Raw genomic sequence first — 13854 nt, 5'->3', positions numbered from 1 at the left:
CATAACCACCTTGTGAAATCCTCTGTTTTTTCTCTGAAACAAAGACCAAAAAAAAAAAGCATTCATTTTTCTTTCAAAAAGAACACAAAGTTGGAGCCTTTAATGGAGTGGGTTCGAGGGGATACGATTGGAAGTGGAAGTTTCGGCACTGTAAATTTGGTGGTACCCAAAAACGGTTGTTCAAAATCACCATTAACGGCGGTCAAGTCATGTGAAGTGATCGACTCTGTTTCACTCAAGAACGAAAAAGAAGTGCTTGATCGAATCGGTTCTTGTCCACAAATTGTCCGTTGTTTTGGCGATAATTACACGGTTGAAAAGGGTGTTAAGCTGTATAATTTGTTCTTGGAATACGCTAGTAAAGGAAGTTTAGCTGATGAAGTTAAAAAAAGCGGCGGAAAATTGCCGGAATCCGATGTTAAACGGTATGGGAAGTCGATACTTAAAGGGTTACGATTTGTTCACTCAAAAGGGTTTGTTCATTGTGATGTTAAGCTACGCAATGTTCTTTTGTTTGGTAATGGGGATGTAAAATTAGCTGATTTTGGATTGGCGAAAAGGAATGGGGGAAAACAGGGGATGGAAATTAGGGGGACGCCGTTGAATTTAGCACCGGAGTCTGTTAATGAGAATTCTTATGATTCGCCGGTGGATATTTGGGCATTTGGATGTGCCATTGTTGAAATGTTTACGGGAAAACCAGCTTGGAACTTCGAACCAGGGACGAACATGGCCGGTTTATTGATTAAAATCGGGGCTAGTGATGAAGTACCAGGGATTCCACTAGAATTATCCGAGGAAGGAAAAGATTTTCTCGGAAAATGCTTCGTTAAAGACCCGAAGAACCGATGGACGGCTGAGATGCTACTTGATCATCCGTTCATGGCCGGCGATGAGATTATTTCATTAAATCGATGTCAAGAAGAAGAAGAATCAATATCTTGTTCATTTGAAGAATTTTCAGCTTCACCGAGATGTCCCTTTGATTTCCCAGACTGGGTTTCAACTGAGTCAACAGTTTCGAGTTACGTTTCATCGGGTTCGGATCGGATTCGTGAATTGGTTTGTGATGAAGTACCTAATTGGCTAGCTTCAGAGAACTGGATCACATTGAGGTAGAAGAAAGAAAGAAGAAAAAAAAGTCAGCCGTCATCAAATCTGACGGCTCTGATCCAATTGATTTTCCTTGGCAATTGGTGATGATCAATTTTTTATTATTTTTTATTGTAGATTATTAGTATACAGAAAAACCATAGATCAACTGACCTTTTTTTTGGGGTTTGAAAATTTCTGATTGGCTACTAAAGTGGCCACATAATGTATAGACAATTCATTAAAATTCCCCACTTCTTTTCCCATTTAGAATCGAACCGAGTGGAGTGGAATCAAATGTAAATTTTTTTCTAAAAAGGCTCAGATTTCATAATTAATTTTAAAAGAGGGACTAAAATTATAAATATTCTGATTAAAAGAGTCAAAACAAATTATTAATATACTAATGATATTTACCCATTTGATTAAGAAAATTCAAACTTCGACTCTGATAATTATTGAAGTAAAAATTTAAATATTTAAAAACAAATTCGAAAAAAATGATTTTCTCAGTACCCAAAAGAGAGCAAAGAATATAGGGAGGCTGCCGACACCTCTGTAAAACAAGCCCGTCGGTGCAGGATTAAATGATTGTGTGGGAGACTTTTGGATTGTATTTTATTTTCTTTATATTCACTCACCAAACTCTTTTATTTTCTTTTATGCTAATTAGGATTTATGATTTACCGATTAAATTTTAATTCGATTAGTATGAATATTGTTGTTAATGTCAGGACGTATAGATTCGAGTATGTTGAAGTTCATTATCCTCGTATTTATAGGTTAAAGAGAAAATATGAGTAATTATAAATATCATATAAAAAAAATAGGTATGATCAGAATATTTTATATTAATTAATTAATGCATTATATAAATATGTGGACATAAGGCATGCACATGATCGACATAGCCCATATGCCCATGCCATCCAAAATGTAATTATATAATAAATCAACGTGTTAAATGTGATGCATATGTTATAAAATAATAACACCCTAATGTACTTTTGTTCATAAATTAAAATTTTTATTAAGATTTCGTTACCTAACTATGATCTGTAGATTTAATTTTTAGCAAACTTTTTTTTGTTTCTTTTGTTGTTGCTTTTAAATGATTGATTTCATCTTAGCTTTCCTTGTGTTACAAGTGATGTGCATTAGTTTGTTGTGTGTACTTTGATTATTGCAAATATATAATATTTTAATTTTGAAATAATTAAGAGTTTGTTAATTTCTGTACTTTAATTATGATTAAAATACAATGAATCTCTCCCCTAACTAATCTTTTCTTTTCTTTTCTTTGCTACTATGATGACTTTGAACTTTGACGCAAATAGCTACCAATTTTAAGGAATGGTTGGCTTGGGATGGAGATAAAATTTTAAAATTTTGAAGATAAAAAAATTAATTAAATTATTATTTTTTAAAAGGGTTAAAAATATAAATTTTTAATTTATTTGAATGGTAAAAGTTAAAATGAAAACCTAATACTTGAGGGGCTATTAATTAAGATATCTCGTTTGATCAGAGCGTCAAGTTCCCTACCTGCCCTGACTTTGTCTTTGGTAAGAAACGTAAGAGTTAGCCCTTAAAAAGAGTTCACTTTGTCATAGGTAAAAGTATTATCGAAGTCTTTGTATAAAAAATCGGATTGCATTTTGCCATTTCTACTCAAAAAATGGGCAAATTATCCATATATGTTAGATTAAAGAGCAAATTCGCCCTTTTGTTAAAAATTTCATCCATGTTTTTAGTGTTAAAAATTGGTCATTGTACATCAGAATGAGGTACGCGTAGTTTGCTACGTATAATTGTTTGGTTATTCTATCAATCACGCCAACTTTTAACAATAAAGTAGATGAAATTTTTAACAGAAAGTGCCATTTTACTTTTTGATCTGACGTGTAATGATTAATTTACTTATTTTTTGAGTAAAATAAAAAAAATACAATTTAACTCTTAATATAAGAGCCTCCATGATACTTTTGTTGCTCACTTCATATTCATTAACTTATATATTTTCAAAGTAACAGTATTTGTATCAATAAAACCTTTCTGTCAGCAATAAAGTGTTATTCAAGTAAATTCAAACTTAAGTTTAATTTTAAAGTTGATTCTGACAATAATAGGCTTGTGAGAAAGGTGGCCTTACAGAGATTGGGTTTTTAACATTCAAAGTATGAGCCCAATTAGAGTTGCTTGGCCCATTTTTAATTTTACAATGTTTTAATTTTTTTATACATATTATGTAATTTATATTAAGTTAAAATTTGCAATTAATTTATATACTTTTTATAGAATTTGAGATCTAGTCATTGTATTTTAAAAATTAAAGATTCTAGTCCAACTATTATCGTTATCAATAATTTTTATTAAAATTTGTCAAGTTAATATGTTTATTTTCTGATAATCATATGATACGCCATAAGAGGGCAATCTAATCAGTATGTTAAATTAACAAATTTTGATGGAAGATAATTATGATTTTAATAATTGAACTAAAATTTTTAAATAAAAAAAAAGAAAATTTTAATTTTTAACTTTTTTAATATAGAGACTAAATCTCAATTTCTCTAATAATACAGACTAACAACATATGTTTTTTATACTAAATGAAAATTATATATAATAATATAATATAAATAATAAAATTTAATTTAGTTTTTGATGTTTAAAAAATTAATAAAAATAAAAAAAATATTTTAAAAATTAGAGGAAAAATTAATATAAGTGAATGTTAATGAATCTAGAATATGCATTAATTTACAAATATGAAAATATTTGAAACCATAAAGATACTAAATTTAAACAAATATATATTAGATTATGATACATCTACTTTATGGGTAAAAATAATTATGTAATAAATTTATAAAACAACTATATGAAAATTAGGTATGATTTTGGTTAAAATAGTAAAATTAGAAAGTAAATTTCATAATGTCTTGGGTTCAAATCCCTTTCATGGACATGTAATTTTTAGATTTTATATAAAATTATTAAAAAAAACTTCAAAATAATATTTATTATTTTACATAAATAAAGGATTTTTAGTAAATTCACAATTGAGTTGGAACATGGTTTATAAGTGACACCAACTTGGTCAAAATATTAAATAATGGTATAGATAATAGTAAGACCATACATAGAATCAACTCGAATATGTCACTATTGAAAGTGGATACTTTTACAGGTTGGTATTTTTGTAAAATAGAGTCGAGCAAAATAAACTAAAAAATTGACTCAAATCGAGGTGTTTGGACAATTTACGAGATACAAGGTTACAAAATTCCAGTTATTCGAATTGAATTGAATTCTTTTTTTGTTTAATTTATTTTTCTATGATGTAAATATTTTATATTTAAAATAGTAAATTAACTTAAAAATTTTATATAAAAAATATGTTTAGAAAAAAAATATAAGATTTATTAATTATTTTTATCTACTTGAAAAAAAAAATTTTTTAAAAATATTTATGAAAAAAAAAACATTTAGAAAACTTTAACAGCTAATGTCCAAAATCCATAAAACAAACCATATTTGGTCAAAAAATCAAAATTCATATAGAAAACCCAAAAATTTAATTGAATTAAACTATTATGGAAAATTAAAAAATTCAGAAAACTCGACTGAATCGAACTAAATTTACCCTATTACATATAAAGATTTCTAGCCTTGAATTTATATTTCTCCAAATTTCTAGTAGTACATACTTGGAATTTAATATAAATGTTTATTCGAGAGACTTTGAAACCATGAAATCACAAATTTTGTCGTAACTTGATTGATTAGCTCAGTGTGTGCTTGATTGATTAGAGATTAAAATGAATAGAGGAGAGGGTAGAATGGAAGGATAAAAAAAATGAAAGAGTAGAAAAATACAAATACAAAAAAATATATAACTTTTTTATTGGTATGTTTTGCGGGAAGGATGAAATAATTGAAATTCTCTTTATTGCTTGGTTGATAAGTGCTAAAAATAACATGTTTTAACTTCATTCTTAATGCGTTAATTGTGAATTTTATATTATTTATCCTTTAAATTCACATTTTAATGCTTAATAGAGCACTTGGGAGTAAATAGAGAAAAAAAAATGAAAATTGGAACGTTAGGGCAAGCTATAGGAATTATATGGGTTGGACCATTCCATACGGTCATGTGACCCATTCGGGTGTGTGGTAGACTATGTCAATTTCACGGGATTTCACACGCAACTTTGGAAAATCGCAATTTTTATGCTTTTCAAGGATTCTAAAATGTATGTATAACAAAAATAAGAAGATAGGAATGAGTTGCCATAGAATACTCAAGAAAATAACTTGAAAAACACTATTGAAGCCGATCTTGAAATAGATTTCCGTCAAAATTGAATATTCTCATTTGATTTTTTAGGAGATTATCTTGAGTTTCTTTATTTCTTTCGGTTATACTGTACCTTGAATGTTTCTATTTTTAAGTATGAACAAATTTTCTAAATATTTAGGGAGATGAACCCTATGATAGATTTAGTCGTTTGATTTTTATTCTACGCAATAAATACTTAGTTTCTTATTCTCAATTATTTGTGCTTAATTATTGGTTTGATATTTCTAGAGTATTGATCCATATTAGATATGTAAATCGAAGGTTAAATAGATTCTATTTAAGATTAGATATTGCATAATTGAGTGAAGTTAGATGCAATCCTAAAAATAGGACGACATAAATCTATCAGATTAGAGTTAAATCTAATAGAGAATCCATAAAACGAGTTAATGCGATAATAGGAGTTTTAATTAGAAAGAAAATTCAATTAATCAACCTAAAGTCAGTTACTCTTATACTCGAAAGAGATATTTGCATAATTTAAGAATTTCTACAGATCAAGCCAAGTAAATTAATTGTGTAATTTAGATTGATAGTGACAAATAAACTCTAAATGAATTCTTTCCTGGACATTGGTTCACTTCTTGGATTTTAATCAATTATTTTCTTGATTTGTTCTTTGTCGTGCTCGTTAGTTAATTTTAGTTTTAACCAATCACTCGAATTATTCGGTTAAATAATAGAAAGACAGTAATTGCTAGTACTTTTAGTCTTCGTAGAAATGATAGCTTTACTTACCGTAGCTATACTATTAATTAATAGGTACACTTGCCTTAGTCAAATTTTTATTTAGTTCCGTGGACATCAATTGAGTCGAAAAAATGAGGAATTAAAATGAAACTTTAAAAAAATTACATAATTTTGATCTAACTTAAATTCATCTCTTATTATCTTTTCTCTTATTGTTCAAATTTCGAATGATTTGTTTTCATGCATTGGAAAATGTTCATCTCTATTGGTTTTTTCTTCTTATTACTTTTATTTCCTACCAAACACATTGAATTGTTTTTTATTCTCCACACGACCAAGCACACCTAAAATTAAGAGAGGAATGAATTTAGTTCAAAATATGTATTTTTTTCTTTCAAATTTTTAATTTTCTTTTCTCTCATTTTCCAGCTCTATAGACAATAAATGAAAAGAAAATTGATTATGTTTCTTATTAAACACACTTATAAAAAGAAAAGCTATATTTTTTATGGCTAAAAAGACCTCTGATATTGAGCAAATTAATCACAATAAAAGAAATAGAGCAATTTAATCTCTGTAAATTTCGAAATTGAGCAAATAAGGACAATTAATCACAACATTAATATTTTTATTATTATCAAATTTACATAGTTTTGATTGGTATAATAACAAATTTAGCCCTCAAAATTTATTAATTGGTATCAATCAAAATTATGTACAATTGATTGTTCTTAGTTATTCAATTTCAAAATTGACAGGGATTAAATTATTTCAATTTATTTTTAATAAAGTCTAATTTATTCAATATCAAAATTAAAAACACTCTATTTATATTTTTCTAACTCCTTAAAATTTCTATCTTTTCGGTTGGCCAAAGTTGAACTTTTCATGGTCAATGAATGTGGTAATTAGCCAATTTTGAAAGTTTTATTGCTAATTTATACCAAAATCAATTGATTGACTACTCAACATTTATCTTATGCCCACCCTCTAACTCTAAATTTATTATCCTCAAAATAATAATTTCAACCTACAATTTCTATATATATAATGACAAATCAAGGATTTTTGCTTACAATTTATATTTATTTGTTTGATTAAGAATTGAAATAAAAACATGATACTATAAACCAATCATTATAAAATATAAATCCAACATAATAAATTTAAAATTTCAACAAAACTCACAAATAATTTACTCAAACTTTGATGATCAAAGTTTCGTAACCTTAGTCTTACAATTTCAACCAAGGTCTCATTAATTATATATGAGATAAAGTAGCATTTAATCTACATTAATCTCTAAATTTGGTCAACATGATAATGCGATACTTTGAAATTGCACTACGTCATCAACTAACAAATTATAATATTTTTAATAAAAAATTAGGTGATGAAGTGGCACAATATTAAATTTCTCATCGCAGATCAACTTTGAAAAAAATTGTCAAATTTAAAAACTAATGTAAAAAAAAACAACAAAAATTTAAATAGTCTTTTATCACTATAAATAAACAAATAAATAGTCTTTTATTAGAAGCTTTATGATAATTGTCTACATAAATGACAACATTTTGAAAGAGAAATTTGAAGGATGATGATGATGACGATGATGATAATAATTCTGGGACCATTTCTTTGAATTAAACCATCTAAATTTTCCATGTTTAATATTTGGAAAAAGGAAATAAATATAATTAATTTTAATTTTAATAAAAAATAAATTTAAAACTTAACCCTAAACCAAAGAAATAATTATTTTTATTATTTAATCTTTTAGAATCTTACCCCAAATTTAAATATAGATTCTGAATATCTAATTACTAAAATAATACTTTATTTTAAGCTAGAAGATGGAAGAAAATGATGAGAAAATAATGGCCACATCTTCTCTTACTTTTATATAAAAGTATTTTCAAAACATTCAATGACCATTTCATAGTTTCATATTGAACGTACCTAAAGGGAAAATAGAGGGAAACTCTCTGTTCTTTTCCTCTGATTATATGGAGCAAGAGGCAGAGATTGATCGTTTGCCGATTGACTTATTGGCTCATATATTCCTCATGATTACTTCCTTCACCGATTTAGCCCAGTAAGTTCCTTTTTCTTTTTCTTTTATTGGGTTTTTTTTTTAAATTTCTGGGGTTTCTTTTTTTTGTTGTTGATGATGATGATGTCCTTGAAATAGTTAATAATTATGGGTTATGGTATAGGGCAAGTGGGGTTTGTAGGAAATGGAAACAAGGGGTGAAACAGGCTCTTGCCAGAAGACAAACCCTGAGTTTTGCTGGTTTTAAAATGGATGATGATTCCACTGCTCGTCTTGTTCATCATGCTTATAGCCTCAAAGAACTCGATATGTACTCAGTCTCTTCCCTTTCTTGATCATCTTTCTCATTATATATCATGTTCATTCATCCAAATTCATTAACCACACAATTCATTATATGGACTTGTTAGAACTTGTAGTGAAAATCCATGGGTTTTTTCTTCATTTGGAATTGTTTCTCAATTAGCATCAATTGATGCATTCCATGACAGTTCAAGGAGTCGTTGGGGTTGCCAAATTACTGACAATGGACTATGCCAAATTTCATTAGCAAAGTGTGTTAGCAACTTGACATCTATTTCCCTTTGGGGTATCACAGGGATTACTGATAAAGGTGTTGTTCAGTTGGTACGAGACGAATTTTCTTTTCCATATGCTCAACATTCATGTTAAACGGATAAAAGTATCATAGAGGCTTCTATACTAAGATTTAAATTGTATTCTATCTTTTTTAACTCAAAAAATGAATGAATTAGTCAATGTTCATTACATCAAAGAGCAAACTAGTCCATTTTGTTAAAAAATTCATCATTCTACTGTTAAAAATGGATGAAGTTTTTAATAAAATAATCAATTTACTATTTGATCTAACATTTATGGACTAATTTACCAGGAAGAGCGAAATACAATACTTATAGTACAAGGGACTATGGTACTTTTACCTGTTAAACGCATATCTGGACATGCTCACACTTTTGCCTAAAATGGAATTATCTGAAACAGATAACAAGAGCCAATTCCTTACAACATCTAAACGTTGGAGGTACATTCATTACAGATGAATCCTTATCCGCCATTGCAGATAGCTGTCCACGATTAAAGGTGAGTAACATATCGATTTATTCATCAGAAATCATCTGAGATACTGAATGTGTTTGGTCATAACTATCTAATCTACAGAGTATTGTCCTATGGAGTTGTCGTCAAGTGACAGAAACAGGGCTGTTTGTACTTGTAAGTAAATGTCGGAAACTAGAGTCAATCAATGTATGGGGTACAAGAGTTCCTCTAGATTGTTTCATTGGATTGCTTACTATCCGTCCAGCTCTTCAAATAAAACCACAAGGTTTGCCCTTAAATGTAATGTTACCTGTCGTATAAGCTGTTCATTTTAGTGAATCATTGCATTGACAAGAACGCCTGTAAATATCACCTTCTATGATTTTCAGTAAATTTTATTATATGAATTTGTTGATTCCATAAATTAAAAGTTTGTATTCTAACAGCATAGATTCTACTTACATTCCATAAAATAATGCCTGAAATAGAAGCATATATCCACTATGATGTTTAAGTACGTGAGACCTCTAAATTATATAGGTGAAAATACCTGCAAGTCCCTTTATAGGGACTGAATCAAATTAATGATAAAAGTATCATGGAAGCCTTTGTACTAGAGTCAAATTGCATTTTGCCCATTCTACTAAACAAATATGCAAATTAGTATCTGTAAATTAGATCAAAAAACAAATTGGTCTTTGTGTTAATAATTCCATCCATTTCTGCTGTTAAAAACTAATCTTTATATGCTAACATGAGATATACATAACACACCACGTGCCACTTGTTGATTATTCTGTCAATCACGCCAGTTTTTAATAGTACAAATGGATGAAATTTTTAACAAAAATGACTAATTTGTTTTTTGATCTTACATACAAAGACTAATTTGCCCATTTATTAAGTAAAGGGGACAAAATGCAACATGACTCCTAATACAAAGGCCTCCATGGTACTTTTTAGCTCATACTAGTTCATGTATTATTAAAAAAAATCAAATAAGGTCAAATTGGAACAGAATTAAAATTTATTGCTCAAACAATGACATAGATTTTTTTTTAATTACAATTCAACTCCAAACAAAATATTTCATCCATAGAATCATAAAAAGCTTTCAAAGTTCAAGTCTATTTGACCTTATTTGATTCTTTTTAATAGTATAGGGGCTAAATTGATCCATTTAATAGTAGAGGGGCTAAATTGATCCATTTAATAGTAGATGGGCTAATTTGATATGATCCTACAGTAGAGGGACCTACCATTTAGGTTCACCAAATTATATAAGTAGTAGTGATATTGATAAAGGAAACTTGATAAGAAAAATAATGCACATATCCACTATGATGTTTAGGTAAATCATATACTATAGTGAAGCAAATTGCATACCTGAAATTGCTATTTGGTACATTTCAAGTCTCTGTCTAGGCCACTTCCTAAATCAGGTTCACATACAAACCATTTAATTTTGCCTTAACAGAAGAATCTTTGTTTATAATAAAATTGTATTCATTCTAACAAGCATTCCTTGACCTTCTACCAAATATGGCAGGGTGTTGTATACTAAGCCTTAAACTTGAAAAATTTGCATACTAAGAAATATTATAGGCCCTCAGTAAAAGTGTAGATGCTATCCTGAAAAACTATCTATATTTCTAGTCACAATAAAAACAACATCCATGGAATAGAAAAGAACCCGATAGCGAATTGATTAGGATAATAGATTGTTGAAGCGGATTTCGAGAATTGAACAGATCCAGAAAAGCCTCCGGCAGTATTGGTCATTGGACTTGAAGAAGGCATTGTAATGTTCTTGCAAGATCCAAATGGTGCTCCAGCCTACATAAGAACTAGACAGGTTTAGAAAATGGGATTATGTCATTATAAGAAATTGACCTGTTTTCGATGAAATGCTAGCTTTTGAACTAAACCACCCAAATCCCATCATTATTGGTGAACCATAAGCCCTCAAATGACTTAACTGATAATCGGAACTAAAGTTGTCAATGCTTTTCAAACAAGTAAATTCGGTTTTATGACAAACCTGGCAAGCAGCAATTGTATTACATCCACATAATCTTTGGCCATTCATGCTATCCAAATCATAGAAAACACCGCCTCCATCACTCCTCTTCACGACATATCTCATGTTAGTGCTTTGCATATTTTACAACAAATATATATTATAAAGTAACAATCGAATACCATGTAAAAGTTGACTGCTAAAAAGTTTGGCATCATACTCCCTGCTGCTTTGAAGCAGGTGCTGATCATGTCAGCTAGTGGTGCTGAATGCTCTTTGCAAGCTTCGGTTTCGACCGGATAACTTGGGAAATAATTCATGAGGAAAAGAGAGGCGCTTTTTGAATTGAGTGGCCGTGATTCTTTTCTATTCGGGCATGAGCCTGGCTTTACCCCTGGATCTCCAGCTGAAACCCGAAATACCATGAGGGCATTATTTCAACACAATATGAAGCTAGAAAAAGTATCATATATATATAACCGTTACCTTCATTTTCTAATATGTACTTCCACTGGTAAGCAATCCCTTCCTCTGCTTCCTTTGAGGCAACCGAGGTGAAAACCAAAAGCCTGTGATTAGCTTGCACCATTTCGTTCACAGTAGGCCAATCTTCACCCTTTTTTGGCATCTTCGACACGGGAAACCAATACTTATCCAAACCGGCATTTAGAAAAAGGTTACTCAGTCCTTTTGGCGTATGCACATAGTCCTCAATTACAATTGTTACAATCTCCGATGGATTCTGACTCAAAAATGTTTCCACTTCCCTCAAGGTGTTAATTGCAGGTTGCTGAAAAAGATCCAAATGAACATATCACAAATTGTCTCGAAAAAAACTGGAAAATTAAAAATTAAAAAGCAGAAAAAAACCAGCAGGCATATTACAAAGGCAGTGAAGTTGAAGCATTGTCCCCGGAACGAATGACAGAGCCAAATATCGCCATTAAAATCGTACATGTCCAACATCAACCCCCTCACTCCATTCTAAAGCAAATATGCAAAATAGAAAATAAGTTCATCTGTTTCTTTAAGAACACAAGAGACAAGCAGATCATGTAAATGAAACAGAATATAAAAGCACACACACCATCAATTGATTAGTGACAGTGTCTTCTTGATTGTAAAATGTCAATCTTTGAACACCTTGTAAAGATGGAGCATCCACTATACTGAAGGAATTGTGGGTCATCAACCATGAATATTTGTTGAAAGGCAAACCACCAACCTGTCCCCCAAAAACATGAATTGTTAAAACCCCATCACCAAACATACACTTAAATTGAAAGCATGGAACTTTTCTCACCAAAAAGGAAGCAAATTTACACTATAATGGCTAAAAATACAAACACCCCATCAACAATTTGCTTAAACCCCATCACAAAAACATACATTGAAATTGAAAGAAAGGAGCTTTTTATCAAAAAAAAGAAAACCTTACAATGGAAGTGGGTACAATAGCTTGGCCTCTGGTACAAAAAGGTTGACTCTTGCCCAAAGCTGGGCAATTCCCACAATAAAGACCCGGACCACAATCTGTAGCTTGAGAACATGAATCAAGAACCTGCACCGATAAAATGAAATGAAAAATCCCGACCAAATTAAGCTCAAAACTGTACGGATCATCGATAAAAAAGGTAAAAAAGGAACAATAAAGGAGAAAGGAACCTGGCAACTTCCATTGAAACAAGCAGTGTAAACGGTGATGAAGAAAGAGAAGAGTAACAAAAACAAGTACCCAATTGCAGCTGTGACTCTGCATAAGCTAAGGTAATCCGTCAAACACACCAACATTGTTGTTGTAAATTTCCGTTCTGTTTCTGCTTATGCAGAGCTCGAGAAACAAAAAAGCAAATAAAAACGAAGAAGCGATACTGAGATTAATAAACAAAAAAAAATTAAAAATTAAAAGGTAAAGAGAACATTTTTACTGTGGATATGAAGGTGACAATGGAGGACAACAAAGGTTTTTGGACACTTAAGGCGGGCTTTTTGCTGCTTTCACCTTTAATTTTTCTCTTATTTTAAGGTGATGATGATACTTTGGTATTCTTACACTTTCCTCTTTCTTTGTTTTGTCCTGTTTTATTTTTTATTTTTTATAATTAAGTTCGGATTATTTTTAATTTCGATTAATTTTAAGTTTAAATTATTTCGAGTTTAGATCAGGTTTGAATTATTTTAGATTTTGATGCTTTATATGAAATCAAATTGTTATCTTTTTATATTTTATAGTAGGACTCTTTGAGGATTAAAAAGTTTGATAACTGGTCTATTATTTTCTTTTTTTGCCTTTTAAAAATTGAGGACTGCCCTACTTTGGAAGGTTATAGTGGCAGTGCCCTTCACATGGTGGGGTAGGTTACCTCTATTGAGGGACATTCATTTAAGCTTATCATTTGTTTGAAATATGGTGCTTTTGTTTTTCACCTTTTGGCCCTTGAAAGGAAATTGGGATTTAGAATTAATGCTTAATTTATTAAGCTCTAAATACGTGCTTAAACGTACTTAAATTCATTAGACGGCTGAACATTATTAGGGACTTGTTTAAGTAAATGAAAGGTAGCTTTGCTTTTG

General features: G+C 30.0%; 3 protein-coding genes across 4 annotated transcripts; 2 read left to right on the top strand and 1 right to left on the bottom strand.

Annotated features, from left to right (window-relative positions):
• Positions 1-1457, top strand: LOC107931638 (mitogen-activated protein kinase kinase kinase 20). The gene has a single exon (XM_016863578.2). It carries the CDS (start codon positions 103-105, stop codon positions 1117-1119), a length of 1017 nt encoding a protein of 338 aa, XP_016719067.2. The 5' UTR covers positions 1-102; the 3' UTR covers positions 1120-1457.
• A 6532-nt stretch (positions 1458-7989) lies between these two features.
• LOC107931688 (F-box protein At5g67140) lies at positions 7990-9661 on the top strand. Its single transcript, XM_041080451.1, has 5 exons — positions 7990-8243; positions 8365-8511; positions 8693-8828; positions 9204-9302; positions 9381-9661. Exons 1-5 carry the CDS (start codon positions 8155-8157, stop codon positions 9579-9581), a joined length of 672 nt encoding a protein of 223 aa, XP_040936385.1. The 5' UTR covers positions 7990-8154; the 3' UTR covers positions 9582-9661.
• A 1062-nt stretch (positions 9662-10723) lies between these two features.
• LOC107931687 (PI-PLC X domain-containing protein At5g67130) lies at positions 10724-13465 on the bottom strand. 2 transcript variants are annotated; one of them, XM_041080444.1, is made up of 9 exons: positions 13209-13465; positions 12946-13111; positions 12719-12841; positions 12368-12505; positions 12166-12264; positions 11767-12070; positions 11463-11686; positions 11302-11388; positions 10724-11096 (listed from the first exon to the last, which is right to left on the bottom strand). In XM_041080444.1, the coding sequence occupies exons 2-9, from the start codon at positions 13069-13071 to the stop codon at positions 10917-10919; spliced, it is 1281 nt and encodes a 426-aa protein (XP_040936378.1). In that variant the 5' UTR covers positions 13072-13111; positions 13209-13465; the 3' UTR covers positions 10724-10916. The 2 variants fall into 2 exon arrangements, with proteins under 2 accessions (XP_040936378.1, XP_040936382.1); XM_041080448.1 differs by having other exon boundaries at positions 12946-13097.
• Between the last annotated feature and the right edge of the window lie 389 nt (positions 13466-13854).

This window comes from Gossypium hirsutum, chromosome A02 (genome assembly GCF_007990345.1).
Source record: "Gossypium hirsutum isolate 1008001.06 chromosome A02, Gossypium_hirsutum_v2.1, whole genome shotgun sequence".
Taxonomy (NCBI): Eukaryota; Viridiplantae; Streptophyta; class Magnoliopsida; order Malvales; family Malvaceae; genus Gossypium; species Gossypium hirsutum.
The sequence above is the reverse complement of the archived record's forward strand: the minus strand, read 5'-3'. Positions and strand labels throughout refer to the sequence as shown.